Raw genomic sequence first — 26,842 nt, 5'->3', positions numbered from 1 at the left:
GACTGACGTATTAAGCTTCTGCATTATCACAGCACATTATAGCATAATTTGCAGCAATTTGAAATCTTAGTGAGGATATATCGGTGCCAGTGCTCATGGAAGTGAGTCAGCATAAATAGGAATAAAGTATCTGGTGTAATCTCCAATACAAGTGGCATCAGCATTAGTAAATACAGAGGAACTGCCAAGATCAACAAGGTTTAAAGCTTGGCAAACAATATGAAAAGACATTTTTTAACTTTAGTGTATTAAAAAGTACCTAGAACCTGTTATTTAAAAGATACTATGCACTGCATATACTACTACTATTATTTCTAGAGCGCTACCAGACTTATGCAGCGCTGTACACATAGGGGTCCTTTTACTAAGCTTCAGAAGAAAGTGGCTTTAGCACACCCTCACATAGCGCACGCCAACCTGCTAAGCACCAATATCTGTTTTATCATTCCCTCTAATTCCCCCGCCTGAACACTATGTATTGTTGCATCTTCTTGTCCAGTTTGTCTGCCTTGATTAGATTGTAAGCTCTTTGGAGCAGGGACTGTCTCTTCTGTGTTCTGATATACAGCGCCACGTGTCTAGTAGCGATAAGAACATAAGTATTGCCCCTGTCGGGTCAGACCAGAGGTCCATCGTGCCCGGCAGTCCGCTCACGCGGTGGCCCCTCAGGTCCATGACCTGATAGTGCTCATACCCTAAAACTCTCATACGCTTTTCTCTTATAGAAATGATAAGTAGTAGTAGTGGTAGTTTTTCTTGCATGCTAAGGCCATTTTTATTGCAGGAGTAAAATAGTCAAATTTCTTTTTTTTTATTATTATTAATAGCAATACACTAATGTTGCTATTAAAAACTCTGTGATCACTGCCATCCATTTTGTAGGCAGAAAGGGTTCACAAGGTAATCCTCCTGCACTAATCAGATAGCAGGTGGTAGTGTAGATGCGCTGATTAGAGCAGACACACCCCCTCCCAGAAAAATTACAAAATATTTTTAGCAGGCGGGTAGTGCACAGAGATCCCAAACTACAAACTTCGGTAAGCCATTTTAAGCTATGTTAGGCGTGCTCTAGTGAAGCCATTTTAAGCTACAGTACATGTGTACAAGCGCTTAACAGTAGCTTAGTAAAAAGATCTCACAGTTAAGCATTGACACTTGCAATTACTTTTATGCTATACTCAGTGGCACTGGCTCTTTTAAAGACAGAATTGAGTATATATACAGTATATAATGGCAACTGTTGTCGCCACTCATGCACATAAATTAGACCTGTTTTTACGTAACCTATGCAGGTAAAAGGTAATTCTGCAAATGGGTACATACAGGTATGTGTGTCTTAAACACGTACATTGCACTTTAATTGGCACTTTATGCATGCAAGTGTGCTACTTGATGTTCCATAAGGTAGCATGCATGTGTCAGTGCATAACTGCAAGAAGCTGTACATTTGAGTGGACCTTGGGGTGGTGCATGGGCCTAGCTTATACTTATCTGCACAACTTACAGAATGCTGTAAGTTGCGCACTTTGTATGGTACACCTAGGTGAGCCAACTTACACTTGCCAAAACACAGCAGCATGTCTGATAACTAATAGAAAAAGATTGGATCATATTACTCCAGTTTTGAAAGACTTGCACTGGCTGCCTATTTCTGAACTCCTTGCTTGATGTTCTCAGGGGGTTAACCAGCTATTTTGGATTTCACAAGGTTGTAAAAACCTGGATTTTTAAAATTGCCTTTGATGGTTTTTGTCTCTATATTTTGCTCTGTTTAATTATAATTTGTATATTGTTTTGTGGTTTATCGTTTGTATTGTAAACCACTTTAAAAGTTGAATGTGCTAAATCAGTGTTTCTCAACATGCATCAAGGATATGCGGGCCGCTTGTTGGGGGTACGCTTGTTTGAGGTATTTGGGCTGCTGTAAGGGGTACGCGGCCTGGCTGCCAATTCCCGCCTGTTCATAGAGGGGGCTACCGCCGACAATCCCACGTTCCTTACGTGCAGGGAAGGGGAGGGGGCATGAACATGGGGCACAAAAGAGAGGGAGGAAGAGGGCACTAACTTGGGACATTAGGAGGGAAGGGACAGAAAGAGAAAATTATTGGGTATGAGTGTGTGAGTGAAGGAAAAGATGGTAGCACATGGGGAAAGGAAACAAGGGAAATTGGTCAGAGAGAGGAGAGGGAAATGCATGGAATGAGAGGGAGAAATATTGGATATGATGGTGGAGAGGGATGTGGCATCTCCCACTGCAGGGAAAGCGGTGGCACATTGGACTCCGCCCCCCCAGCTGATACATGTTATTTAAAAACTCTCCCTTTGCCGCGCATGAGCACTTCAATCTGCCGAAGCCCACCTGCCGAGCACTTGAACACTAAAATCACTTTAGACCAGTGATCTCAAACTCAAACCCTTTGCAGGGCCACATTTTGGATTTGTAGGTACTTGGAGGGCCTCAGAAAAAAGAGTTAATGTCTTATTAAAGAAATTACAATTTTGCATGAGGTAAACTCTTTATAGCTTATAAATCTTTCCTTTTGGCTAAGTCTTAATAATAATATTGTCATTTATAGCTAGAGAGACATATGATCAAGGAACTGTTTTATTTTACTTTTGTGATGATGATAAACGTACCAAGGGCCTCAACTAGTACCTGGTGGGCCGCATGTGGCCCCCTGGGCCACAAGTTTGAGACCACTGCTTTAGACACTGCATCTTAGCTGTTTTAAGTTTTGCCTGTAATTTTTTGTATTGTTCTTATTGTTTGTTAAACTTTTTGTTTTTTCAGTTCCCCGACGCTCTGCTCTTTGATCTGCCGCCGCAAAGCGGCAGCATGTTGGACTCCGTCCCCCAGCTGGTATATGTTATTTAAAAACTCTCCCTGTGGAGTGGCCACTGTGAAGATGGGCTACTGGGCTAGGTGGACCATTGGTCTGACCCAGTAAGGCTATCCTTATGTTCCTACCAGCGAATGCAAATAGAGACTAAGAAAATGTGTCAGAAAGATAGAGAAATAGCCCTAACTGGACTGGATGCTGCTGGCCTGATTAAAAGACTTTCCAGTTGTTTGAGATACATATTACATCCTACAAACTCCAGATGAAAGCTTGCTTTGGCACAAGATGTAAGGCAAGTTCTAGAAGTAAATTTGACGTCATGTGTAACATATTCTACCTTAGGAGTAAGGTTCATTACTGACACAGAATGTGCAAAACTAACTCATTTGGAGATACTGCTCCTAGAGATTACTTTAAGGTACAGTGATTATAACATGTATTTTGGCTTCAGAATGTTAAAAGAGGTGAGGCTCTCAGTTTAGGTATGGATGACTAGTGAATCAGGTTGGAAGGCCAGGGCAGAGAAGCTCGCATCCTGGAGATCAATTCGTGGTTACATGGATGGTGTCGTTGAGAGCGTTTTGGCTTCCTGGACCTTGGGATGATCTTCCAAGGGCTGATGAGAAGGGATGGTATGCATTTATCAAAGAAGGGAATAAGTGTCTTTGCCAGCAGGCTGGCTAATCTACTGAAGAGGGCTTTAAACTAGAAGTGATGGGGCAGGGTGATCAAAGTTCCCGTGTAAGTATAAGCCCTCAAGTAAGTAAATCACTGAATACCTCTAAGGATGTGAAAAGGGGCAATGTCTGGAACTAATGCTCGAAGTATGGAAAACAAGATTCTGGATCTAGAAGCTGTGATGGAAGAATAGGAGTTGGATATAGTGGCGATCACAGAGGCATGGTTCACAGAGAACCATGAATGGGATGTAGTTATAATGGGCTATAATCTGCTCAGAAAAGACAGGGTAGGAAGAAAAGGAGGAGGAGTACCATTATATGTTAAAGAACATATTAAAGCCACACAATTGCATGATCTGCAGGACAAGGAAGAGGCACTGTGGATCAATTTGGAAAGGGAATGGTGAATATATTTACATTGGTGTGATATACAGGCCTCTTTCAAAGATGGAAGACGTAGATAGAGATTTAATAGTAGAAATTCTGAATATATCTAAAAAAGGGGAAGTCTTGCTAATAGGTGATTTTAACATGCTAGATGTTGATTGGGGTATCCCTATTGCGGGGTCTTCTAGAAGTAGGGAGATTCTGGATTCTCTACAAGGAGAACTGTTCCAGCAGTAGGTAATGGAATCCACGCAGGATGGGGGGTCATACTGGACTTAGTGCTTACAAACGGGGAAAATGTTTTTGATGTTACAGTGGGTGATCATTTGGCATCCAGTGATCACTGCATGCTACGATTTAATATTAAGATGGGTATAGAGAGGGCTCATTCAAAAGCAAAGGTTCTAGACTTAAAAAAAAAAACTTTGTTCAGATGGGGGTTTACCTAAAGGAATTGTCTGGATGGGAACGTCTGGAAGGAGTAGAAATGCGGTGGGCAAAACTGAAAGGAACCTTTTTGTGAGGCAAGTAAGTAAAAATAAGAGGAAAAGAAGGCCGCTTTGGTTCTCAAAAGTAGTAGCTGAGAAGGTAAGGAATAAGAGGGTAGCTTTCATAAATTACAAAAGATTGCAGAAAGATGAAGACAGGCAAAAATACCTGGAAAAGTTAAGAGAGACTGGTCATGTAATCAGGAAAGCAAAGATGCAAATGGAAGAAAAAATAGCTGACACAGTAAAACGGGGAGAGAAGACATTTTTTAGATATATTAATGATAAGAAATACAAAAGTGGCATTGTGAGACTCAAAGGTGAAGGGGAGGAATATGTAGAAGTTGATAAAGAAAAGGTCAAATTGCTTAACAAATATTTCTGTTCTGCGTTCACGGCTAAAGCGCCAGGAGCGGGACCGCAGAAGACAAACATGAATAGGGATGGAGGAGTAACAGACCCTGATCGCTTTTCAGAGGGTTGTGTTTGTGAGGAGCTAGCTAAAATAAAGGTAGACAAAGCGATGAGGCCAGATGGTGTACATCCAAGGGAATAGACTTAGTGGATAAAAATAGGTTGTTCACCCTCTCCAAGGTAGGGAGAACGAGAGGGCACTCTCTAAAGTTAAAAGGGGATAGATTCCGTACAAACTTAAAGAAGTTCTTCTTTACCAGAGGGTAGTGGAAAACTGGAACGCTCTTCCGGAGGCTGTTATAGGGGAAAACACCCTCCAGGGTTTTAAGACAAAGTTAGACAAGTTCCTCCTAAACCAGAACGTACGCAGGTAGGGCTGGACTCATTTAGGGCACTGGTCTTTGACCTAAGGGCCACCGCGGGAGCAGACTGCTGGGCACAATGGACCACTGGTCTGACCCAGCAGCGGCAATTCTCATGTTCTTAAGTTCTGGTAGCTCCGCCTAATGACCTTATCAATGAGTCTCTAGAGTCAGGAGTGGTATCGGAGGACTGGAGAAGGGCAGATTTGGTACCTCTACACTAAAGTGGAAGGAAGAAGTAGGGAATTACAGGCCGGTAAGTCTGACTTCTGTGGTAAGCAAATTAGTGGAAACCTTTTTAAAACAGAGAATGGTCAAATTTCTGGATTCCAGGCGAATGAAGAATGGAAGATTAATTTGAGCTGAGAGGCTCGTGTTTTTCTGGGACAGCTATCGCTGGTGGACAGCGTGAACATTCTTTCTTCAGTTAAGTGAAACTTTTTTCTTTTCCATCCATGCATGGTGGTGGGCAGTTGCCCGATGTGAGATAAAATATTCAACGTGATGGAGTTTTTTTGCCAATGACAAGTAGTGTGGCAGCTTGAAGTCCTTCTGGATTGCTGTCCATATGTATGATATTTGAGGCTTTTTTTTCTCCACCTTTTTGTGTGAATGAGTATCTCGTCTGATCAGCCCACCTCTGGCTTTTAGTATTTTTTGTGATTTTTTGATTTAGTTACTACTATTTACGATTATTATTGAGAGACATTTAAATACCTATGTAATGTAAATGCGCATGAGTCGAGTCTCTTTCATTTGAAAGGAAACTCTGCAATGAGAGGGCATAGGATGAAGTTAAGAGGTGATATGCTCTGGAGTAATCTAAGGAATTACTTTTTTTTACAGAAAGGGTGGTAGATGCATTGAACAGTCTGCCAGAAGAGGTGGTGGAGACAGAAACTATGTCTGAATTCAAAAGGGCCTGGGATAGGTAGGTGGGATCTCTCAGAGAGAGAAAGAGATAATGGTTACTGCGGATGGGCAGACTAGATGGGCCATTTGGTCTTTCTCTGCCATCATGAACCTATGTTCTATGTATCAGTGCTTTTGTTTCTAATGCAAATTATTGGTTAAAAGTTCCTATAAGGATTTTATCAGTAATATAAACATGGCATAATATAGAAACCTTTAGGCCTCTATGATTTGGGCTAACCCCCCCCCAAAAAATATTATTAATAATAAACTAAACTAATTTTATAAGTCACAACTATTCATATACCTCAACATAAGTTGTTCCCCATCCCATACCTTACTGTACATCACAAAAACAAGATCCCAATCTATTTGAAACCTGCAGTTATGTGTTTACACCCAAATTCTATAAATTCTGCCTACAGTTAGGCACCTATATCAAAACATTTCTATTCAAAAAACACGTCCTTACTTACTAATCTCCTCCCTAATCATAGTAACATAGTAGATGACGGCAGATAAAGACCCGAATGGTCCATCCAGTCTGCCCAACCTGATTCAATTTAAATTTTTTTTTTTTTTCTTCTTAGCTATTTCTGGGCGAGAATCCAAAGCTTTACCCGGTACTGTGCTTGGGTTCCAACTGCCGAAATCTCTGTTAAGACTTACTCCAGCCCATCTACACCCTCCCAGCCATTGAAGCCCTCCCCTGCCCATCCTCCTCCAAACGGCCATACATAGACGCAGACCGTACAAGTCTGCCCAGTAACTGGCCTAGTTCAATCTTTAATATTATTTTCTGATTCTAAATCTTCTGTGTTCATCCCACGCTTCTTTGAACTCAGTCACAGTTTTACTCTCCACCACCTCTCTTGGGAGCGCATTCCAGGCATCCACCACCCTCTCCGTAAAGTAGAATTTCCTAACATTGCCCCTGAATCTACCACCCCTCAACCTCAAATTATGTCCTCTGGTTTTACCATTTTCCTTTCTCTGGAAAAGATTTTGTTCTACGTTAATACCCTTTAAGTATTTGAACGTCTGAATCATATCTCCCCTGTCTCTCCTTTCCTCTAGGGTATACATATTCAGGGCTTCCAGTCTCTCCTCATACGTCTTCTGGCGCAAGCCTCCTTTCATTTTCATCTCCTTCCTCTGGACTGCCTCAAGTCTTCTTACATCTTTCGCCAGATACGGTCTCCAAAACTGAACACAATACTCCAAGTGGGACCTCACCAATGACCTGTACAGGGGCATCAACACCTTCTTCCTTCTACTGACTACGCCTCTCTCCCCCGTGAATAACACATCAGTCAACTCCTTGAACCTCACCTGCCAAAAATATTAGATTCCCAAATAAGCATCATCCATCGCTATCCAACAATCCTATCCCTTCAAAGTAAGGTAACTTTCTTCTGTTACCCGAATATATTGTTATTCTCCACTGTATCTGTAATTACTGAATCTTGCTAAGTAATTCTATCGGAAAAATTCCAGATATCCTCTAATTTGTACTTCTCTACCACAACATGCAACCTACTTGTTTCGTTGTTATGTAATTTTCTCGGTAATGTCCAGATCTCTTCTAATTGTAATCCGCCTAGAACCGCAAGGCACAGGCGGAATAGAAATCACTAATGTAATGTAATGTAATGTAATATCGGCACACCTAGTCAATGTAGGTGCCTAACTTAATAGGTTAAATCAGCACCAATGGCATTTAACAACTCATAGTTGACGCTAATTGAAATTAATTGAATTTTAGGTGCACAACTTGATAGGAGTGATTCTATAAAAGTTAGGCGCCTTATCCAAAGCGCCATCTAAAAGGTTCATGGGCAGTTTTTTTTAGTTATGTGCACAATATATATAATTAATTTTTTTTTTTTTTTATATAATGACAGGCAGGAACCTGTCACATCTAAAAATAACAGCAGTTAGACCAGAACAGGCTAAAAGCAAGCCTGTGCCCAAGGAGAGAGACAGGACTAAAAAGCCCCTTAAGACAGGTAAAGCTCCCCTGGGAACACAGAAACTAGAAAACAGGATGGGGAGGGCTCCAAAAGCTAACCCTTTATTTACCCTATTATTCCTTTCCTTACCCAGAGGGAAGATTGAGTTTGTTCCAGCAGCTAGGCTGTCAGACAAACAGAAGATCAATGAAAGGGGAGGTACTAGCAGTCCCGGGAAGCCTCAGACAGGTAGAGGGGAAAAAGCCAGCCCTGCAGGTACATAAATGCCCTTCAGCTGTGCAGGGAAAGGAGAAGTATCCATGGCTCATAACTCCCAACAATGCAGTTCCTCTGAGTAGACAGGCTCCTCACAAAGCAAGGCTTCTTTACCAGTACCTGGCAGGAAAGTGCAGGCAGAGAGCTGCCAGAGAGACAGGTATTTATCATTCAAAGTTAAGCCTTACTGGGAAGAAGAATGTTTCTGAGGGGGAACTAGAAGCTCCAAGAAGCCCTTTTACCCACAGGTAGGGGGTGGTGAAACTGAGAGTAAGGAAACTGATCTTATGAAAACAGAAGAATAAAATCTCTCTCGAATAAATTAGAGTGGGAGCAAGGGTATTTTATGCAAGAGGAGTGCATGTATGAGTGAAATAAAAGGAAGTTAAAGTTTGCTATAGTTTAAAAGTTTTGATCCTGAATTGAAGTTTCAAAGGAAAAAAAAGTGTGTGTGAAAGCAGTGCTGGAAAGGCAAAAGTCATGCTTAAGAGAAAAAGGGAAATTGTGTGTGAGTGTTTAACATTTCCCCAGTAAGCCAGGGATATGCCCTGATTGTATTAGGAAGAGAAGCCCCTAAAAGCTACCTTTCTGGTTTCTAAGAGTGAATGATACAAGGAAACACAGGCAGGAGTCAGGGTCAACTGATTACTGGCAGGGCAGGATTAACCAATAGGCCAAGTAGGCATGTGCCTAGGGCCCGAAATGGTCATGGGGGCCCAATGAAGGAGGGCATCAACATTGTTTTTTCCAAATGGCAATGGGCCCCTCCAGAATCGATTGGCAATGCACCCCCCCCCCCCCCCTTGCATCAACAGAAAGTAAGACAAGCAAGCAATGCAGGTAAGAAAGGCAACGGGAACTGTAATTCAAGTGGTGCTGCTTGTCCAAAGCTTCCTTCTGACGTAGCTTCCTGTTTCCACCTGGGCGCATGGTGGGGTGGGGCAGGGCAGGGGGCCCAGTGTACTTGTGTGCCCAGAGGCCCTCAACTAATTAATTCTGTCCTGATTACTGGGAGGCACATTTCCACAGAGGCTGTTAGTAGCTAGGGCCCAAGCAGAGCTATCAGTGTCATAAATAGAGAAAATAGTTACAAAAAAAGTTTTGTGTAGAGAAATTTTACTGCTGTTAGATTGGAGTAGGAATACGGCTGGCAGAGGCTGCTGCCTAGCCCAGCCAGCAGACCAAGGGTCTGGGACAGAGGGCCCCTCTAAAAGGCACAATTACAAGCAGGAGTTTTGAATTGAAGTTCCTGGGACTGCGGAAATGCAGTAATTCCTGCCATGAGCTGCAAATATACAATGGTGCCTTGAACTGTGTTATATGATGAAGTGAGGCAGTACCCTAGCTATTTTGATAAAAAGGAAAAGATAAATAATTTTTTTTGTGTGTGTTTAATAAAACTCAGGGACTCTTTTGAAACACTGAAGAATCCTGGTTTCCTTTCTACTGGCATTTTAAAGGCACTAAATATTTTGCTTGTGACCCGGGTGTAGCCTTACCCAGCTGGCAGGTCTGGTGGCTGATCACAATATATAATATTCACGAGGGTTGTTTGAAAAGTATCTGCACTTTCATATTTTCACGGGAAATGGTTGGGGCAGGAGAAGCGGTAAGAGGGCGTGTCATAGAATGTCATGTGATTAATCAGTCAGGCAAGCCGGCTTACCTTGCAGGTTGTGATGTAATTTGCTTTTGAGATATTTAATAAATAGTTAAAAAAAAATAAAAAATACAAAAACCTTTTGAAGATCCCTTGTGTGTGTATATTATATTATATTTAACACATAAAATATAAGGGAACTTCTTTCTTCAAAGGTGATAACAAAAAATAATCACCTTATCCCCATATGAATAAATAAATAAATAAATAGATACATTCATGATCACTACAGTGACTCTAGACTTCTAAGTGAACGCTCAGACCCATAACCGAAACTCTAGTAAAAAAATCACGGAGTCAGTTATAATAGAGACCATCACAGCAAGTTCACTGTCTCTGGCACCTGCTAGTGAACACCACTATTTATTTCAAATTTTGATTTCACATATAAGATATAATTGGTGACTTATCTGGATGTAGGATGGCAATGCTTCTGCTCTCTAACTGCTCCGGGTATATATTTAAAATGGGGGATTGAACAGCATATGGCAGCTACAATGTGTTAACATTTTAAATATGTACCCGGAGCAGTTAGAGAGCAGCAGCATTGCCATCCTACATCCAGATAAGTCACCAATTATATCTTATATGTGAAATCAAGATTTGAAGTAAATAGTGGTGTTCACTAGCAGGTGGCAGAGACAGTGAACTTGCTGTGATGGTCTCTATTATAACTGACTCTGATTTTTCACTAGAATTTCAGTTATGGGTCTGAGCGTTCACTTAGAAGTCTAGAGTCACTGTAGTGATCATGAATGTATCTATTTATTTATTCATATGGGGATAAGGTGATTATTTTTTTAATATTATATTATATTGTCAGTCTAAAAGGAGACTACTGCTGGATGCTATCTGATAAGCTTCTGGCTGGTATCAGTTTTAGATGGCAGCACTTACTGACCTCCAAAGCCAGGTAAACATCCTGTAATGAGAACTTCACCAAAACAGGAGGAACAACCCAGGCAAAAAGGATCAGAGGATGAAAACAAGAGATACCTGATTCACTGCATTCAGTAACAGGTACAGCACAGAAGGGGAGGAAGGGTCAATCACTGTGAAAAGAGAAAGGAAAACAAATGGTAGAAAAAGGCTGTCCTTCACTGACATGGCATTTAAATCCCAATAGATGTTAATACTTCAGTTAGCAAACAGAAGAGGAAGGAAGGAAATATTTTTCCCCAAATGTAGAATAGATAATTCTTCTTTTTCTGGTCTGCTGCATAACATTCATTAGTTGCCCTCCACATCAGATCCATTATTTGACAAAGACACTTGCCAGGGTTGGCTTTCAAAGAGAGGCGATGCTGCAACATATAAAAGCAAGTCATAAAATCAGAGCATTAAATTAATAGCCATTAGATATAACATGTTTAATTTATTACCGTATATACTTGAATATAAGTCAATCCGAATATAAGTCGAGACCCTCATTTTCCCCCCCAAAAGGAGGAAAAAATGGTTTACTCGAATATAAATCGGGTGGCTTAATATTCAAGTACCCTGCCCTGCCAGGCTCTGCACCCAGCCCCCTTCCCTCCCTCCCCTGTCAGGCACTGCACCCAGCCCCCTTCCCTCCCAACCTGTCAGGCTATGCACCCAGCCCCCTTCCTTCCCAACCCCTGTCAGACTATGCACCCAGCCTCCCTCCCAGGCTCTGCACCCGGTCTCCCCTCCTTACCCTGTCCTCGTACCTCCTCTGCCGATCCTTGGTGGTCCAGAGGTGCAGTGGGCAGGAGTGAGCTTTCAGCGCTCCTGCCGCGCTGCTAACCCGGTCGGTGGTGGCTGCTGTGAGATCAGGTTTCTTCAGCCTCTGCTCTGAGCAGGAGCACACTTTGGCGCTCTTGCTCAGCGGCTTCTTGATTGGCTCCCGCAAATTCTCATGAGAATTCATGGGAGCCAGTCAGGAAGCTGCTCAGCACTGAGCAGCAGCGCCAAAACGCGATCCTGCTTGGTGCCACTCAGCGGCTGAAGAAACCCGATCTTGTGGCAGCCACCACCAACCGGGCTAGCAGCGGGGCAGGAGCACAGAAAGCTTGCTCCAGCCCACTGAACCTCTGGACCACCAGGGATCGGCAGAGGAGGTACGAAGATATGGCAGGGAAGGGGAGCAGGGTGCAGAGCTTAGCAGCGGCAGCGGACTGCAATAATTCTGGGAGGGGTGCGCTGGCCTGATTATAAACCAGGATAACCAAATTTTGGCCAAAAATCTGGATTTATATTCAAGTATATACAGTATATAGAGACTTAGGGGCAGATAGTGTAATGGACATCTAAAAGTTAGGTGTCATTTAGATGTCCAAGAGCACAATGCTGAGCGCAATTCTATAATGCATAGATGCATTATAGAGAATCGCATTCAGTGGCGCTGAGTGAATCTAAGTGCATCTATATTGTTTGATGTCCTTTGTAGAATTGTCTTTTAGGCGTTGCTTAGATATCCTAATAATGCCTAAAACTTTATCGTTTTAGCATTATGACATCATTAGAATGGCAATTTTATGCTGTTTATTTACATTAAAATTTTATTCAGTAAAATGCTGGCATTGGTATTATATTTTATTTACCATATTTATCTTTTAATTATTTACATACCACTTATATCCTATGTGGTATTTAAATTTGACTCCTTTATCATATTTCTCTTCTGTTTTGGTTGCCCAGGGTCACAAGGAGCAGTGGGGGATTTGAACCAACAACCTCACAGTGCTAAGGCTGTAGCTCTAACCACTGTGCCATACACTCAGCCATTAAACCACATGTCAATTCCAAAGCCAAGGTTAAATCCTCTTGATTTACAAGCAATAATTTTTCTAGGATAACTATCAAACATGTACCTTCAACACTTGTCCAGTTCCTCTTTTGGCTTCTATGTTCCTCAATCAAAGCACATGAAAAAAAAAATATATATATACAGTACACCCCCGATATTCGCAAATACGGTTTTTAGGCAGGGAAGACAGGAGAGTGCAGCTGGATCGCCAGCGAGTGAAGGAAATCACTTGCTGTATGTTCCAACCGACTCTTCCTGTACTAAAGTCGGGCTTCACCAATCAGGAGCTGCTTTGACACGCAGCTTCTGATTGGTGAGGCCTGACTTTAATACAGGAAGAGGCAGTCGGAGCATACAGTTAGTGATTTCCTTCACTCGCCGGCACTCCGTCTGCCCTCTCCTGCCTCTCCAGTTGCCCTCTCCTGCCTTCCCTTCGTGGTCAGAAAATACCGCGAATGAGCGGGACCGTGGACCGCGAATGAGCGGGAGAGCACTGTAGATATATAAATATATTGCATACTAAATCTTCTAATTTTTGGTGTTGAGCACTCCTTGTAAAAGCAGGTCTACTTTTGAGCGTGAGTTGGGTGCTACATAGGCTTGAGTTAGTTGGACGCGATTTAGGCGACACTTAGGCATGCTTGAAGCATCCGCATATAGGTGAACGGAGCTTCTATTTTTTGGTGTAAAGAGGACTCCTCTTTGATAATAGAAAAAGATGTTTAATAATGCATTACTCAAGCAAAGCACATGAAAAATATATAGCATACAAACCTCATTCCCAAAAGACTAAGAAAATAAAAAGAGAATCCCTACTTATAACAGCTGTGGTTCAGAACAAGTGGATATGTCTGATGCACAATCTTGACATCATTGTGAATTAGAGGTACAGAGGTAAAGGGAAGGTGCATGCTCAGTGAGGTAGGGGTGGAGAGGAGGAGAGGTGCTGGCACCCTCACCAAGATGGCACCCAGGACTGTCTGCCCCCCTTTACTATGCCACTGGGTGACATTCAGTGGCACTAACTGGTTAAGTGCCATGGGATATCAGCAAATAGCTCCCAGTGAGTGATTTGATCAATCAGTAGCTTTTTCTAACTGGTTAAATCACTTTGATATCAGCTCCAGCAGCTGCTCCAAGCTGCTGCTTGCGACGGCCTTGACTCTCCTTCTGGAGTTATTCCTATCTTTAGGAGGTGTCACTCAGGCAGTTAAGTGCTGAATACTACACTTAATTGTGAAGAGAGACTGGTCACAAAAACCCATATATTCATTGCATCATGCCCAGACATGGCCAGGCATTGAATATCCAGGAATAGCACCTTCAGAGGCTTAAAAAAATTGCTCACTGCCACCAGCTGAATATCAACCCCCTATATGTTTAGTTTAGGCCTGCTGACTTAAACTAAATGGATAAATCCAGTGCAGCCACCATGCAATATAGAAAATCGATGCTCAACATGTGTAATAAGTTAAACTCCAATGCTAGCATTTAGGCTGGTGACCACAGTGGCTGAATTTTGGATCCTTACAATTTAAACTCTTTGGTGTCAAAATTAAACATGAATTACAAGTCTTTATAGTTGGTTTTGTCTTGCAATTGGACAAGAATCTCAAAGTTCACATGAATCAGTTGCCCCACACACATCAACTTTCTGTTTATGATTTCAACCTTGATACATTCATTGATAAATCACCCTATAAACTGATTTTGAAAATCGAAGGAGTATTTCAATCTGAATGGCTTAAAAGGCAGTAGGTAAGTAATGTTTCCTGGGGTTTCACTACTTAAAACTATGATATTTATATGTATTTAGCTCATGACTTTTCAGTTGCTGCTCAAGGGAAGTTGCAATCAGAAGCAGTGATTTATTTTTCCCCAGGAAGCTAACATCCTAAATTTGTACCGAAGACAACAGAAAGGTTAAGTGACTGGTTCAAGGTCCTAAGGAACATCAGTAGGAATTAAACCCTGGCTTTCCTTATTCTCAGCCCACTGTTTTAACCACAAGCTACTCCTATCATATATCCTCTAATAAAAGGGTAACTTTTTATTACGATAGGACATTAGGGAGACAATTTTACAAATAGATCCCTACTAGATGATCCTCATACAAACTGAGATTTCCTCGGTGTTAATATTATTAGTTTTCTCAGGAGCTTTTGAAACTGTGGATGACTGGCAGAAACAGGTATCAATAAAACAGTACTTGCTTGATTCAGATCCCATCAGGCACCACCATGGGCACTGACCTGTGGTGTCACTTATTTTGTTCAATATCTACCTCAAGCAACTAGCCAAGCTGATTTGGTTGATGGACACTCAATTCTACACCTATGCAGATGACATGCAGCTACTCATACCCACTGAATCTGACTTACTCTAAGAGTTAGGCTTGCACATAGATTTTCGCACAGAAGCTGAATAGGTTTCACCTGCTAGTTCAGACTGTGCCTGAAGCAGGATAAACCTCTGGCCTACTTCTGCTCTTTCAGTGTCTTTATCAGTGATGCTTTGAAATTAAGCAACTGAGACTTGTTATCATCTAAATCGATGTGGAACTGGAATTCATCAAAATGTTTAGTTGGAATAAAAGAAAAACCTTTCGACAAAACTTTGAACTCCACAGGCAACAATGATCTTGAAAATAAATTAACTACTACTGTGTTGTCTTCCTTCTAGTTTTTTGCTGTTGATATCCATGTCCTTTTCAAGTTTCAAGTTTTATTTAAAAAAAATTTATACCGCTTAATCAAATTTCTAGGAGGTGTACAGAAATAAAAAAATGTCTTACAAAAGAAACAAAACTAGCTAGAATTAAAATACTAAACAGAACCAGGTTGGGTTAGTAGACACATACAAAGACATATTTATTAACTACACACAGTTAGGAAAGAAAGGTAGAAATACAATCTTTAAGAAAAAAGCACACGTAGGGGAGAGAATAGGTGAGGGTAAAAGCTATCATCTGTTTTAGTCCTTAAAAGGACAGTTGTTATCCAAAAGCATCTTGGAATAAGAATGTTTTTAGTTTTGCTTTAGTGCGGATTCGATCCGTAATTGATTAGGCAGCGAATTCCAGAGAGAAGGTGTAGTGACAGCAAAATTGTTGGATCTCAACGTGCTAATTAATTTTAATAATGGAACGACAAGGAGATTCTGTGACATGGATCGAAGAGATTTAGAGGGATTATAGGGAATTAGGAGTCTATCAATAAACTCTGGTTGATTGTTTGAGCAATTTGTAAAAGTTAATAGTAAGATTTTGTAGCTAATTCTGTATTCAACGGGTAGCCAATGTGCGTTGAACAGGAGAGGAAAAACATGATCATATTTCTTTGCGCCGTAAATGATCTTGATAGCAGTATTTTGCACTATCTGAAGGCGTCTAATTTCCTTTTTTGTAATGCCCTCTCTTGAACTTCCCTCCTCTGTTCCTTTGATAATTTCTTTGACATATTGCTAAAAAATCACCACTAGATTGACTCAAATTTGAAGAACTTCTTGTTGTTGTGTCACTAAACACTTGTTCCACTATTGGTTATCAATGGGGAGGTTTTTTTTAATATAAATCCAAGCATAAACACGATTGGTTGCATAGTCTCTCATCTCTGTTCAGTTTTTTCATTTTATGTTTTTTAATGGTTTCCCGATATTTGTCTAAATTTAGTTTCAATTCTTCCATCTGTATCTTGAATTGTTCATCACCAATCTGTGTTTTAAGTTTACCAAACTGATCATCCCAAACACTCTTCTCCTTTACCAAAATTTTCTTACTCCAATTGATGATCAGCAACATTAAATCGAGTGAACATTTATTTAAAATAATATTCCAACAATCCACAAATTCCACATCATCTTTATAGAGAGGTTTGACCCAGGGCACAAAGCAGGGGTAGAAAGAGAGAGATGAAAGATGATAGACAGTGGGAAAGAAATGTTGGCTATGGCGGTGGAAGGGAAGGTCCAGATGGAAGATGGATGGTGAGTACAGAAAAAGAAGAAAACGTCAAATGGGCAGGAGACCCTGGTGAGCGAGTAAACAGAAGACAAACAGAAATCAGAGCCTGGGATCAACATGATTTGAATAATAAAATGACCAGACAATACAAGGTGGAAAAAATAAATATGTCATATTTGAAATGTGTATCCTGCCAGAGCTGGTGTTAGACAGCAAGCGTGAACTAGGACCTAGGACCTTAAAGAGAGAGGAAAAGTCTTTTTTGTTTATTTTGTTTACACCTCAGCGCCTGCTTGGGGTTGGAGAGGTTGTAACTCAATGTAATATTATATTGTAATACTGTGAATGTTAAACTGTAACCTGTTCTGAGTTCTCTGGGGAGGACAGGATATAAAACTAAATAAATAAAATTACTAAAAATATTTTTAAATATGGGGGTATTAAAAAATGATCGGCCCCTAGTGTCACATACCCTAGGTATGCCATTGATCACATGTTTCAGCTTGATGCCTTATCTGGGGCACATAGGCCCTTTTCGACAAGTTGGAGCCCAAACATTCTGGGGGCCACCAGGAAGAGCCAGGGTTTCTGGAATTTCCCTGAAGAAATGTCTAAAAGATATTTAAGGATATTTCTGGAGATGCTTGGGTCAAGAGGTCAGAACCGGAGGTGGGGAAAGCATCATTTTCACAGACAGAAACTGAGTCCAAAAGACTATAAGAATTAATTCCTAAGAGGGCTTGTGGTTCCTGGCAACCATTCACTAAGGGACCCCACGCTGATGGTTTCTGGCTACCACTCTGTGAGAATGGACCCCACGATGTTGTTTCCTGGCTGTCACTCTCTAAAAAGGGAGCATGCTGCTGGTTCCTGATCTTGAGGCCTGTCAGCTATGCTGTGCCTGAGCTTCTAACCTTCAAGCATGTGACAGAAGTCCAAAGAGAATGCTGAATCCAGACTACAGATGTTCCAGTGCCAAGTTTCCTCATAAATACCTGTGGAGTTCCTGCTGCCCGAGAGGCACCTCTCCCACACAGATCATGTTAGGCAGCATCCCTTGGATCCTGCACCGTGCCAGAGCTCAAGCTGGCCAAGAAAGGACATTACATAAGAATATAAGAATAGCCTTACTGGGTCAGACCAATGGTCTATCAAGCCCAGTAGTCCGTTCTCACAGTGGTCAATCTAGGTCACTAGTACCTGGCCAATATTCCATGCTACCAATATAGGGAAAGCAGTGGCTTCCCCCTTGTCTTTCTCAATAACAGACTATGAACTTTTCCTCTGGGAACTTATCCAAACCTTTCTTAAAACCAGCTACACTATCCGCTCTTACCACATTCCCTGCATGCACAGGTTGTATAAGCTTTCTGTGTAATTGTGGAAAATTAGTTAGGTGCCACTGACTCACACTTGAATCCTAGCGACTTGATGAATTACAGATCTAAAAAAAGATCAGTTTTGTGCTAGTCCGGTAAAATCCTCCAGCGTCATCCCCATGATGGGTTTTCAACATGTCCAGCCATCTGATTGCAGATCATCTTTTTCGCCTGGTTGTCTTCCCAAACATAATGTCCTTCTCCAATGCTCTATTTCTTCTGACAGTGTGACCATAATAAGGCAGTTGTAACTTCATCATTTGGGCTTCGAGTGACATAGCCAGTTTGACCTCTTTCAGAATCGATTTGTTAGTTCTTCTGGTGGTCCACAGCAAGCATAAAATCCTTCTCCAGCACCAAAGCTCAAAAGAGTCAATCTTCTTTGTGTTTTGTTTCTGTGGAGGAGCATAATCAAAAGAAATGTCTACATCCCCTTTTGGCCTAAGTCCCTAGATACAGAAAGTAGGCAGCAGGGAAATGTCCATTCTCAAAAAAAACATCCAAAATGAGGGTTTTGTTGTTTTGTTTTTTTTAGACCTCTACGTTCAGCAATGTAATTGCACAGACTGCCACTACGTATATTCTTATCATACATTCCTGACCAAAAAATCGCCCAAGTCTCAAAAGCCCAAAACAAGACCTTTTAGGTGAAGGAAGGGCTAGTCCTTCGCCTAAAAGTAGGATTCTCTAACCGGCATCTGTCAAAAACAACGCTGATTATAGAATCCTGGAACCATCACCCCCCCCCCCCCGCCCGCAAGCAAGCAACTATCGCGGCAGGAGAGATGCCTAATCTCTCCTGCCACAATCCTTCCTAACCTCCCCGGCAGGAGAGATGCCCAATCTCTCCTTCCTGATACAAACCAGCCCCCAAACCCCCAACACCCACAATTACTGGCAGGAGAGATGCCCAATCTCTACTGCTGAAGAGCACCCTCCCTCCCCGCACTGATCATCGGCAGGAGGGAGCCTTAGGCACATGGGACAACAAAAGATTCGGTTGGCCCATGAGCAGGCCTGAATCGGTAAGTCTGGGATTTTTTTTCAAAATTAATCAATTTGAATCAATTCAGCCAAACTGAATTAGTAAATCGATTCAAATCGTGAATTGGGTAGCACTAATTCACAAGCACCTCACTAATAATGGTTAGAGATAGGGGAGAGGGTTGGCTGAGCAGACTTGCCACAAGAACAGCAGTGTGTATGAAAGACACGTGGGCCTGATCCAGCATATCGCTGGGAAAGATAAGTGTTTATCATAACAGTATTAGTAACATTATATAGTGGCACACAATCCGGACGCAGTCCAATTACATTAGCGGGAAGCGATTTTATGGTCGCTCCCGACACTGCTGTTCTTTAGGAGTTTAGAGTAGGGCTCCCAGCGCATGTGAATGGAAATTTATTGAAATATTTGAATATTTGAAAAGTATTTATTATTTAAAAAATATTTATTACTGAAGATAGGAATACTTGGAGGAGGGGTTTTTTATGCCGATGAGGTATAATAGTAGCCTGAATGCTTATAAAATTAGCAGCAGGCACAAATCTGAGGCTTTTTCTCCCCCTTTACAAGATTCCTGAAGCATAGTAGTGGCTTTTTGAGTTTTAAATCTACAGTGCGTTGTTGAGCCTTAGGAAGAGGTTTAAAATTATGCCATTGTAAAGGAGTAAAAAGTGAAATCTCTTTTTTTGAGAACAGGATTTGTACTAAGGGTATTTGATTTCTGGGGGGGAAAGGGGTATTTTCAGCATATTGGTCAGATTATTAGAAGTGTTGGAAGGTTTTTGGCTTAATCTGACATCAGTCTTGAGAATTTGTCAGTGTTGGAAAAAAGATCTACCGTATTTTCGCGGATATAACGCGCACCCGTGTAAAACGCGCACACGGGTATAGCGCGCAGAAATCACGATGATATGTACAAAAACTTTTGTATACCGCGCTCAGGCATATAACGCGCGAGGGGTATGCGCGGTAGGTAAAAACGCGTATAACGCGCGCGTTATATCCGCGAAAATACGGTACATATCCAAAGAAGCCTATGAAGTACATCTTTCCAATTTTGATTTGATACTGAATTAAAAATGACACCTTAAATAAAACAAAAGAATACTAAATATAACATTATGATGTTCTTTTCATCTGCAAACCATACATTGCTCAGGTCTTTCTATATTTATAACCCAGACACATCACATAAAAATCTCACTCGTTAGGGTGGTAAATCTCATTCATTAGGGTAGATCATCCTTGATGTCTTAGATACTGACATGGAGAGCTTCTTGCTGTTCTCTTGCAGGCCTTCTTTCCTCTTTCACTCATTTTTGGTATTGGTGCTCGGACAGGTACAGGCCGTATTCCAGCATTCCATTCTCTTTTCTGGGCTAAAGTCTTAGCTGCCTCATTGGTATCAGGATATCCATCAGGTTGGTGAGTGGCCCAATTTGGTCGAATAGGTGTTTTTGGTCGAGTTCTGAGATCTGCAGACAAAGACATCTGGGAACAAACAATAGATAAATCATTACATGCTCCTCGGTTTATGGATCAGGTTATGCGGGTGCACGGTCATGTAATTTACCTTAAAGTTTGGCACATACACTTAAAGGAAATATATGGGAATGGGGGATTCTGCTTTCCACCTTAATATAGATTTCTTCATGTTATGAGGCTTGTCTATTCAGAAGTTGTGTAAACTAAAGACTCTGAATATAACAATTTCTAGATAGGAATAATTCTCCAACTAGCATTATCAGGGTTCTGCATTCCACTAAAATGAAATTTCAAATTAAGCACAAACCAGGGACAGAAGAGTACCTTTTTCTTGCTCCCAACTCTTCTTTTCCATCCAATAATCCCATGGTGTCCAGTATCTCTCTCCTGCGCGCCTTTCTTCCCAATACTCTCATGATATCCAGCATTTTTCTACTTTCCTCCCTCTCAATCCCACACCGGTCCCCAGCATCTCTGGCCTTGTTTCTATTGAGACAGACATGGGGGAAGCCACAGCTTGCCCTGGATCAGTAGCATGGAATGTTGCTACTATTTGGGTTTTTGCCAGATACTTGTGGCCTGGATTGACAAATGTGAAGATGGGATACTAGGCTAGATGAACCATTGGTCTGACCCAGTAAGACTATTCTAATGTTCTCCTTCTCAACCCCCCTCCCCCACGGCCTTCAGCATCTCTGCCCTTTTCTCTCTCTTAGCCTCCCCCTAGTCTCTATGATCTCCAGCATATTTCTCTTCCCTCCCATTGCCTTCAGCATTTCTATCTTTCCCTTTCTCCTTCTTCCCTCCTGTACTACTACTACTACTACTAATTTCTATAATGCTGCTAGACATATGCAGCGCTGTATATCAAAACACAAAAAATATGGTCCCTGCTCAAAAGAAGTTATAATCTAGTCAAGACAGACAAACTGGACAAAAAGGTGCTTTAAGCATTGGACCCTGAGAGTCAATATTCGTAGCTGAATTTTGATTTTCATGTCCTGTTTTAAGGGAGAAAAAAGACCTCAAACTATAAGACAAAAATACCTTCATATGCAGTGGCGTACCAAGGGGGGGGCGGTCCGCCTTGGGTGCAAACCCTGTGGGGGTGCTCCCGGCCTTGAAGCCGTTGGCATCCGGTTCCCCCCCCAACGTCCGGATTCTCCCACCGACCCCCCCCCCGTACCGTTTGCAGTGGAGAAGCAGCCTGCAGCGAGATCGCGATGCCAGCGATCCCTGCACTGCTTCGGCGCTGCTTCCTCCGCCGCGGTCCCGCCCCTCCTCTGACATCAGAGGAGAGGCAGGACCACAGCGGAGGAAGCAGCGCAGAATTCGTTGGCATCGCGATCTTGCTGTGAGCTGCTTCTCTATGTAGGTGGTGCGGGGAGGCCAGGGGGATGAGCGGTCCTTCAGGGTTGGGGGGCGAGCGGTCCTTCGGGGTGGGTCGGGGCATCAGGCCTTCAGAGTGGGGCAGGCAGGCAGGCCTTCAAAGGGGGAGAATATGCCTTCAAGGGGGGGGCAGGCAGGCAGGCCTTCAAGGGGGGACAGGCCTTCAAGGGGGACAGACCTTCAAGGGGGGATAGGCCTTCAAGGGGATCAGGCAGGCAGGCCTTCAAGGGGGGACAGGCCTTCAAGGGGAACAGGCAGGCCTTCAAAGGGGGGCGGGACAGGCCTTCAAGGGGGTGCAGGCCTTCAAGGGGGGGGGGGCAGGCAGGCAGGCCTTCAAGAGGGGGGATAGGCCTTCAAGGGGGGGGGACAGGCCTTCAAGGGGGGGCAGGCAGGCAGGCCTTCAAGAGGGGGGACAGGCCTTCGGGGGGGATAGGCCTTCAAGGGGATCAGGCAGGCAGGCCTTCAAGGGGGGACAGGTCTTCAAGGGGAACAGGCAGGCCTTCAAGGGGGGCGGGACAGGCCTTCAAGGGGGTGCAGGCCTTCAAAGGGGGGGCAGGCAGGCAGGCCTTCAAGAGGGGGGATAGGCCTTCAAGGGGGGGGACAGGCCTTCAGGGGGGGGACAAGCCTTCAAGGGGTACAGGCAGGCAGGCAGGCCTTCAGGGGGGGATAGGCCTTCAAGGGGGTGGACAGGCCTTCAAGGGGGGGGACAGGCCTTCAGGGATGGGATGCCGACCTTTAAGGGGGGACAGGCCTTCAGGGGAGGGGGGTCTTGGTGTAGAAGTACACGGAGGGAAGGGGGGGCTCAAAGAGACGCGCATATGCCGGACTTTGGGTGGGAATAAATAATGGGTCTGAAAATAGAGGAGATGGAGAGAGATGATGGACCATGGTTTTTAGGGAGGGAAGGAACAGAAAGGGAGAGAAGTTGGACACAAGGGATAGTGTGGAGGGGGGATAGAGATACTGGATAGGAGGGTAGTTGGGAAAAGAAAGGGAGAGATGGTGGACCCTGGGGTCGTGGGGAAGGAGGGAGAGATGCTGGATGAAAGGGTAGTTAAGAAAAGATGGATCTGTGGAGGGAGACGAAAAAAGGAAAGATGCCAGACCTCCTGGGGAGGGAAGGGAAACGGGGAGGACAGAGATGACAGATGGATGGTTAGCATGCAGACAGAAGGAAGAAGGAGACCCTGGCAAGCAAGTTATCAGAAGACAACAAGAGTCTTGGACCAACAAGATTTGAAAAATAAACAGACAACAAAAGGTAGAAAAACTAATTTTATTTCTGTTTTGTGATTACAATATGTCAGATTTGAAATGTGTATCCTGCCAGAGCTGGTGTTAGACCGCAAACGTGAGCTAGGATTTAGCAGAGAGAGGAAAAGTCCTTTTTGTTTCTTTATTTTATTTACACCAAAGCGCTAGTGTGGTTAGGAGAAGCCAAAGGGGGGTGAAAAAGCTATAAAATAAACCCACCAGGATGTTTGGAAAAAAAAACACCCAATTGGGCAGGAAAGTCGAATCGAAAAACCAATTCAATAGGCTGAATCGAATCGAGATTTATTATTTTTTTTCCTGAATCGGGCAGCACTAGTTTGCGCTACTGTCTTAGACTTTAGAACCTGGGATTGGGAAGAGTTGGCATCCTCAGTACTTTATAATGCAAGTGAATCGAGGATTTGGTCAGACTTTTGAAGGGTCTGCAGAAGAAAAATATTGTATAGGCTGGGGTCATGAGACAGCAGGAAATGGGAACTTTTCTTCCTTCTATTTTTGTGAATGGCAAGAGTGAGGATGTCAGAGAGTTCAGTTAAAATATGTGCTTTATAAGAAAATATAATAATGTGTTTTATAAAGTTTATAAGCATTGCTGGCCTACCCGGTGAGGTGTTCCTAATGGTGGTGGTGGTGGCAGCAGCGTGTCAATGTGTTGAGAGGAATAGGTGGTCTGTGAAATTCTGCTGAGCAAACTCCGGGCCCATTTTCACCCCCCAGTTAGTCCACTCCACTCAACTGGTTCACACACTGAGTGGGTCTTTGGGTGTTGTGCCTGGGTAGTTGTTTTGGGATCTCTTCCAGTGGTTTGTCAGTATCTCCTTGTGGTCCAAGGAAGGAAACTTTGTTAACCTTAGCATTGACCTTCAGAATATGTTTGTAACAGCGCTGCTTGTGTGGCATTAGGCTATGTAATGATTGAAAGAAAAAACCAGAACTTTGCACATTTTTGCACTATATGGTGGGTGTATGAGGAGATTCACATTTCTTGCACAGCTAAGTCCTTGTGAAGTTACCTTGTTCTTTCTGTATTTGACATCTAGCAAGGTCTCTGTTTTGAAGGAAAGATCTAAGCTTAAAAATGAAGTGGCCAGAAGTTATGGTAAAAGCAGATAGTGTTGCTGGTTTTAAGAAAGGTTTGGACAAATTCCTGGAGGAAAAGTCCATAGTCTGTTATTAAGACATGGGGGAAGTGTCTCCTTGCCCTGGATCGGTAGCATGGAATGTTGCTACTCTTTGGGTTTTGACCAGGTACTAGTGACCTGGATTGGCTACCATGAGAATGGGCTACTGGGCATGATGGACCATTGGTCTGACCCAGTTAGGCTATTCTTATGTTATGTTCTCATCTGTAGGGGCCTTTGTTTTCACTTCTTATTTTAATGTATTTTTTTCTGGGAACTTATCAGTGTTTTTTATAATGGGAACAAAAATGGAAGAGAATTAATGTGTGTGGAATTGGGGGGTAACTAATATCTTCAGCTAAATAATTCAATCCACCTCAACCAGACATAGGAGAACTCACGCACCATTCACACACCCTCCAACCAAATTCGTCAAAAGAAAAAAAACTGTTTGACAACCTCCTAACACTCGACCCCCAACTCTACAACCTATTGACCTCGACCACAGACTACAAAACCTTCAAAAAAGAAATAAAAACCCTTCTTTTCAAAAAACACATAAAACCGATTTAACACAATCAGAACTGTCCCAAGCATCACCTGCAACTACTCCATATGTACTTCTGATGCTATGACAATTCAGACATAATTTATGTTATGTTTGGAATAATGGTTACATATATTAGGTTCAATAAAAGAAAATTTTCACTGCCTGTTTCTATTCTGACCATTTATTCCGTTTCATGGTTATTACAAAAAATATTTTTTTACATGGGGGGGTGTCAAAAAATGATGGACCCTGGGTGCCACATACCCTAGGTACGACTGTTAATATGACTTTTGTTTTCTCTCTAAAGTTTCTAAAGTTTCACAGTTACAATTATGTCTTTTATATTCCACTAATTCCTGTTGACCTGCCTCGGAAGCCTTCACTTGGCAGCATTCATATTTCTACATAGGTGGGACACTAGAGTGAAGGCTTCCTGTGCAGGCCAACGGCAGTAGGATCATGTTGCTAATGCTGCCAGCAGCTCGAAGTATCAAAATTACAGAGCTGGAGGAGGAGCTACTGGGGACAGGGGAGTCTCAGAGAGCCATACCCTAGTCAGGGGTAGGGGCTGGCTAGAAAGAGAGTCCAAAACCTAGACAAACTTCCTCCAGTCCAGGAAACCATTCACATACCTGGACAGTCCTCTAAAAAGAGGACATGTCCAATTAAATCTAGACATCTGGTATCCCTAGTGTATGTTTAGGTACATTAGGTATTTTTCAGGTCCTGGAGGGATCACATTTACCTCTCTCCCCCCCAAAAAAAAAAGAATCATAGTGGGGTTTGAACTAGGACTGCACATTGATTAATCGCAATAAAAAATTTTAATTGCATAAAGATGGAACAAAATGATTAGAAAAATAAAATCACCAAGCAACAAAGGTATGAAAAATGATTTATTTACATTTTAGTAATTAAAACATGTCTGAGAATTTACTTCTGCTGTCTATATATATCACTGTACGAGTATAGAAGGAAATGTGAGGGGGGACGCTTTATGCAATTAAAATTTATAATCGTGATTAATCGATGTGCAGCTCTAGTTTGAACTTGTGGCTTTTGATTTACAGTCATTGCACTACCCTCTAGACCAGTGTTCTTCAACCTTTTTATACCTATGGGCTGACGGAAATGAAAGAATTATTTTGTGGATGGCACCGGTCCACGGACTGGCAGTTAAAGAGCACTGGGCTAAGTCGTGGGCCAGACCCCGCCCATCTCCACCCCAGACCCCGCCCCATAATAGTACTAATTGTAACACTATTTTTTCCATTCATTTTTCATATACAATATAATCTTTTTTTTTAATCAATAATTCTTTATTAAGTTTCATATATTTCTATAATAACAGAAATCATCATGAAATCAACAGTTTCCATGGAAATATAAGTAGGAAAAAAGATATAGTATAGAAATCTAAACAAATGTTAACTGCTTGTTAGTCCACAATAATTGAAGGAGGAGATTTAGAAATAAATCGGAGAAACATTAAGATAATTCCATAGGAAACCTAGTGGACATCCTGAAGTGGGCCTAAAATTAATTACGAGCTTATTCTTGTCTATTGGTACACCTTTCTCAACAATAAATCTAGATAATGTAATGTAATGTAATTTATTTCTTATATACCGCTATATCCTTTAGGTTCTAAGCGGTTTGAAGAAAATATACATTAAGATTATAAATGAGAAGTAAGAAGGTACTTAAAAAATTCCCTTACTGTCCCGAAGGCTCACAATCTAACTAATTGTGATGAATCAAAGAAACTATACCTAGCTCCATTATAATTAACCAAACATACAAAACTTACAAACATACAAAAGTAGCTCCCAGTTTTAAGACCTGGGGTCTCAAAAGCAAAAACTGTTTTCTCTTTTTTCGTGTTGTTCTAGATACGTCTGGATATATTCTAATTTTTTGATTCAAAAAGAGTAC

The 26,842-nt window shown here is 42.2% G+C and overlaps 1 protein-coding gene across 3 annotated transcripts in view; it reads right to left on the bottom strand.

Annotated features, from left to right (window-relative positions):
• Positions 1 to 10,717: 10,717 nt before the first annotated feature.
• The window catches only part of FBXO16 (F-box protein 16), a 116,148-nt gene continuing 100,023 nt past the window's right edge, over positions 10,718 to 26,842 (bottom strand). For 2 of the 3 annotated variants that reach the window (XM_033938807.1, XM_033938806.1), the window contains exons 8-9: positions 20,353 to 20,578; positions 10,718 to 11,275 (exon numbers count right to left, since the gene is read on the bottom strand). In XM_033938807.1, coding sequence (XP_033794698.1) covers positions 11,202 to 11,275; positions 20,353 to 20,578 — 300 coding nt within the window. In that variant the 3' untranslated portion in view covers positions 10,718 to 11,201. Of the gene's footprint in view, positions 11,276 to 20,291; positions 20,579 to 26,842 lie in introns of all 3 variants that reach the window. The other variant, XM_033938808.1, reaches the window with a different exon arrangement.

The sequence above is a fragment of the Geotrypetes seraphini genome, chromosome 3 (assembly GCF_902459505.1).
Source record: "Geotrypetes seraphini chromosome 3, aGeoSer1.1, whole genome shotgun sequence".
NCBI lineage: Eukaryota > Metazoa > Chordata > Amphibia > Gymnophiona > Dermophiidae > Geotrypetes > Geotrypetes seraphini.
This window is presented reverse-complemented; position numbering and strand designations above follow the sequence as displayed.